Source organism: Cyprinodon variegatus, unplaced genomic scaffold, assembly GCF_000732505.1.
Source record: "Cyprinodon variegatus isolate N-32 unplaced genomic scaffold, C_variegatus-1.0 Scaffold24, whole genome shotgun sequence".
Classification (NCBI taxonomy): Eukaryota; Metazoa; Chordata; class Actinopteri; order Cyprinodontiformes; family Cyprinodontidae; genus Cyprinodon; species Cyprinodon variegatus.
Genome location: NW_015150477.1, coordinates 2,020,064 through 2,025,624, shown reverse-complemented (window position 1 = coordinate 2,025,624; position 5,561 = coordinate 2,020,064). Strand labels below are relative to the sequence as shown.

The 5,561-nt window shown below is 44.4% G+C and overlaps 1 protein-coding gene across 1 annotated transcript in view; it reads left to right on the top strand.

Annotated features, from left to right (window-relative positions):
• LOC107096962 (caskin-2-like) overlaps positions 1-5,561 on the top strand; it is a 19,302-nt gene that overhangs the window by 3,185 nt on the left and 10,556 nt on the right. The window contains 3 exon segments of the mRNA XM_015393892.1: positions 1,353-1,461; positions 3,170-3,278; positions 5,437-5,538. Coding sequence (XP_015249378.1) covers positions 1,353-1,461; positions 3,170-3,278; positions 5,437-5,538 — 320 coding nt within the window.

Here is a 5,561-nt window from a genome sequence, read left to right as displayed (position 1 = left end):
TGGAATCATTTCAGATTTAAAGAACTTTCAGAAGTTTGAATTCTGAATGTGAGCGACTTTAAATACTTTTTATCTCAACTTTCATAAAAAGCAAACGGATGGTTGCCATGGCTCCCGCCGTCCTTAACAGCAGATCTGATGGTTGGATGATGATGATGATGATGATGAAGGAGCAGAAGGAATGGGCCCGAACAGATGTATAAAAACCAGTTTAATTCATCTCCAGACTGCAGCACCACAGGTGCACTAAGGAGCGTCATCACAGATCCCTCCTCCCTGCTGATCCTTCCATCCCAGATTATCAGCAACTGAAAAAGCTGCAGGTTTTTTCCTACTGCTGATGCAGAATCTCACTGATCATCTTCCAGATTATTCGCGTTTCGTCCCTCTGTGTGCGAACCTTTGGGAACCTAAAGGACTTCCTGTCCTGATCTCTAACTGCGCTAACCTTTAAAGCAGCGCAGCAGTGAATTCAGGCTCTGCTGTGTGACGGATCAAACACCAATATTGGTTCATTCATTTGTTTTGCTGGTTTCTGATGGAAAAAAAAAAAGGTCCATCTAGAACAAAAATATCTAGAGTCTGGGAAATGAGTGAAGACCTACAGAGAGAATCTCTGTTTTATGGACCATAAAATGATGGAACCTGTCAGGGTGTTTGCTGTTTCTCCAGCGGTCCTCCTGTCGGTGATGTGATCGTGTTTAGTTTCTCGCCTCCTCTGTTGGAGGAACAGTGTGAATAACATCCAGCAGCACAGAGGCGTTTGGTTATCAGCGGGATATTTCAGCTGCTGTTTGCGGCGTTGGGCTGCATGCAAAGGCTGCAGGTGGTTCTGGTTCAGCTCCCCCTCGCCGTGGACTCGTCTTCCTGCCTCAGACTCCCTGCAGGGATGTGAAATCGTCTCTGTGACCCAGTTTCAGTGTTTCCTCTGCCCTGTCAGGGGAAGCTCTCTGGGAGCCTCAGATGTGAAGATAACTGACAGCAGCTCTGAAGAACCAGAACAACAGAGAACCGCTGGATAGTTTCCATGTGACTGACGCAGTCCCTGCCGTTTCTAACGCATGCAGCTCTGGGAGTTTTAGGAGGAAATGAGGTCTGCGTAGAACCGCTGAATTAAAGACTACAGTGAACTACCTGCTTCATTTGGCTTCATTGCTCTGGATGGATGAATGAAGCCCAGCTGAGGCTGTCAGGTAGCAGCGCCACCAGGTCTTCCTGGGTTCATCCACCATTGCTCTGATGTCAGGACTCTGGCTCTAAGAAGACAAGCTGAGCTGGTCGGTTAGATGACGAGTTCTGATGGGTAAAATCTCAGGATCAAGGTGTAACCTGCAGCTTTCTGCTTGTTTCAGGCTGCTGCTGAAGGCCGGCATCGACATCAATAAGACCAGCAAGTCTGGAACAGCCCTGCATGAAGCGTCGCTGTATGGAAAAACCGAGGTGGTGCGGCTGCTGCTGGACGTGAGTCTGAGATCCACCCCCACTCATTCACCGCATGCAGCTTTACCTTTAACCCATAGAAAGGTGACATCGGGTGGGCTAATAGCAGAACTGCAACAGTTAGAGTCTTTAACGACCCCCCCCCCCTTCCAGAGACATAGACAGGTATGGGGCATTGCAGGCTAACAAAGAAGCCAAACGACCCCCATTCCTAAGGGGGGGACCCGTTCATCCGTTTCTATTTGCTTGTTTTCTAAACTAAAACCAGGCTTTGTTGGGCTGCTGGATAAAACCTGGAACTAAACGCTATTTCTGACATTTTGGATTGAAAAATCTTCTTGGATGGAAAAGAAACGTCTTCAGACTGGGAAACAAAGTCCAGAGGATTGTTTGAACTTTTTAAACCAGTTAGAGTCGGTAATAAAGATCAGGTGACTTTCAGGCTCTGATCTGAAATTATTTTCAGTGAATCAAAAGTCTCAGATGAAAAAATTATCAGAAAAGAAAAAGATCCAGTTCCACATTACAGTCTGTTATATGAAGGGTGTATTCTAGATCAGACGTATTCTAGATCAGACGTATTCTAGATCAGATGTATTCTAGATCAGACTATTTCTAGATCAGACGTATTCTAGATCAGACGTGTTCTAGATCAGATGTGTTCTAGATCAGACGTGTTCTAGATCAGATGTGTTCTAGATCAGTTGTATTCTAGATCAGATGTATTCTAAATCAGATGTATTCTAGATCAGACATTTTCTAGATCAGACGTGTTCTAGATCTGACGTATTCTAGATCAGATGTATTCTAGATCAGACCACCTGTCCCTCTGGAGTCACTATATGAGTCATTCTTAGTGTGACTGATGAATGTTGGGGTTTATTAGCGCCTCTTCTCACTCATTCACAGCCTGAAATGAATCACTCGCTGATTTAATGAGTGAGATAGCACTCTGTGTCCCGCTAGCTTGGCCAAACCTCAGTTAGTCTAGACTAACTTTAGCCGTTAGCTTGGAAGACAGTAACTAAACTAATTCATAAAAGTGTTTTGATTCAAGATCGTGGATGGCCTCCCCACAGAACACAGCTTCCTAAAATAAACCTTTTCATTAGATCCTTTAGCTCCCCTGGGGTCATTTCCTTAGTTCCTGCAGCGCAGTTAGCTCAGTGCTAACGCTGATTTATGGCTACTAGATTGAAGCTGTTTCTGCTAATGTAGCCGATGGTATAAATTTGTTTTAGGTTGTGGAAAACATTCAGGTTAATGTTCAAATTCCAAAAATATATATTAGCTTGTCTCCTTATCTAGAGGCTAAAATGGGGGCCTCGCTATTAGCTGGTTTTAGCCTAGCTTAGAAAATAACAAATATATCATTTTGAACAAAGTGTTGACATAATAAGGGATTATTTCAATCATAGTGTGTTTTAGTGATGTAGGAATTTAGTCTTTTAAAAGACAGAACTGACTTTATATCACCTAAAAACGACTCGGTGCTAGCAAGCTAACATCTAAGCTAGTATCTAAACCACTTTAACTTTATTATACTCTGTGATTTACATGACACAGCAGCAGAAACTATTTTATTATTTTAGTTTTTCTTATAACAACAAAAGTGCAGCATGTCGATCATAGTCTGTCTGCCTGTTTTTAACATTAAGAGGAGAAAATAAGAAGCTAACTGAGAGTTAGCTTCTTATTTAGCAGGTTATGGTTGCGTTTCTCCGTCCAGGCTGGAGTAGACGTGAACATCAGGAACACCTACAACCAGACGGCGCTGGACATCGTCAACCAGTTCACCACTTCCCACGCCAGCAAGGACATCAAGCAGCTGCTGCGAGGTAACGGCTATGCTAGCATGCTAGCAGCTAGCATGAATAAAGTGAGTCTGCGATCTAATCTGGGGACATTTCCAGCTAATAGATACAAATAAATAAATGTTATGAATATGAAACTAGGAGACGGGGACAGTTTTCATCCATTTTTACATATCTATTAATGTTTAAACAAAAACCAAGTGTGAAATCCAGGAACGCGCCTCTTCCATTTCCTAAGATAAATAATATTAATCAATAGTGATTATTAATTAGAGCTATATAATCATTCAGTCTCTGTCTTCCTCCCATGTGAGCAACAGTTCAGGCCAGTTGGCATCAATACAGAGTCTGTGAGAATTTCCCTCTTTTTCTATTCCATAAAATAAAAATGAAACTTTTATATAAATTTACAAATAAAAAAAAACATTTTTTTTTTTTAACACAATGATCGCTATAAAATAAAAGTCCTCCAGTTGTTTCTACTGCTTCCTGGTCAGCTGCAGAGCTTTGGGTCGCCTCCTGCAGCCTGGATTATAATCTGTGTCACTATTAAAAAAGTTACTTTAGATTTTTATATTCAGATTAAATTACATCTATTAAAACACATCTATAAATGTGGATCATTCTCATGAGCAGCTTGAAGCAGACACACCAAATATACGCGTTTTATTTTATTACACGTAAAGATGAATGAAAAATAATCTCTCAGGGCATAAAAATAATCTGTCCTTTAAAAAAGTAATACTGAAACCCAACAGGAATATATTTTATAAATCAAAAACAAAACTACAAGCAAGCAGTAATGATAGAGGAAGGAAATAAAAAGAAAAAATAATCCAACCTATCCATCCCACAAAAAAAAACAAAAAAAAAAAAAAAAATAAGCAGAAAGAAAACAAACACCGGATGCAGACGCAGAGGGCGCAGACCAGAGCGGGGGGGCGAAAACGCGCTCTCTACACCAAAAAAAGATTATATGCAACATTTCCCCCTCATTCATAAAACGGTAAAATCAGGGACATTTCTGGGGACAGCGTAAGCCGGGGACAGGTGGTCCAAATCGGGGACTGTCCCTGGAATCGGGACAGATGGTCACCGTTAGCATGACGACGCGCCGCCCTGCAGAGAAACGCTCTAAATGTTCTGAAGGCTGCAGATCAAAGGTCTCCACTGAGGTTCTTGGGTTCTCTGTGGATCTCTGGACTCCTGGACCAGGTCCAGACTGATGGTGACCCATTGGGTTTGGAGCTGGTCCCAGTCTGGTGGCTCCTGTTTCTCCTCCTGCTGTTTAAGATCTACTGGTTCTCCTTCGGTGGAGGTAAGGAAGAAGGTCCTGATCCACCATCCACCCATCAGCTGCTCCTCCTGATGCCGTTCTTTCTCCATGGAACCAAACCCCATCTGGACCAGGATGTCTTTTCTTCTCCAGATCTTCCAGGAGGTTTCCCTCCAGCCTTGGAGTAAAGTCCATGTTGCCCATCAGTGTTCTTCAGCAGACCTTCAGGTGGTTCTTCTTATTTTCCAGAGCTCCTCAACATGCCCAGCTGTTTCTAGGGCTGAGCAAGCTCTGCACCGGTGGAAGAGAACCTTCCTGAAAATGAGTCAGCTAACGCCACGACTGGAGGAATCTGGATCACAGCAGAACCGTTTGGACGTTCTGAAGGATCCTCAGAGAACCAGAAGCTGCTGTGGAACCTCTCAGCTGTTTCTGAGTGTCCTGCAGAGGGGTCCAGAACCTGGTCTACTGGTTCTGCTGGGTCTGCTGGTTCTGCAGGCTGCGGTCGGTGGGTTGAGGGCTTGATCTGAGGCTCTGCCTGCTGCTCTGAGCAGCAGCAGCGTTAGAAGCTCCAGAGGGAATGCTCTGAGCTGCTAACGAGCGATTTCACACGTTCCTCCTCGCCGTGCACGCTCCGCCGCCACATGCTCTGGATCCATTATTGATGAGCCTGGTTAGCAGGAGGTTTTCCTGGGAGGGAGGAGTCAGGAGCTGATTGCAGCTTCTATTTTATCCCTTTAAAGATCTCAGGCTCTGATCTAGATGCTCTGGTTCTCTGTTAGCTCAAACCCAGTGAGAGCAGAAGCAAAGTCCTCGCTGTTTGGATCCGATGGGTTTAAGCTTCTGATGGTCCACATAGCGCCCCCTGCAGGCTCCTTCAGCTCACTGTGTCTGGTTCCTCCTCAGATGCCACCGGAATCCTGCAGGTCAGAGCTCTGAAGGACCACTGGAACCTCCATGACCCCACAGCCCTGTACATCCGGGCCGGAGATGTGATCACGGTGAGCCGTCCAACCGTCATCCAACCATCC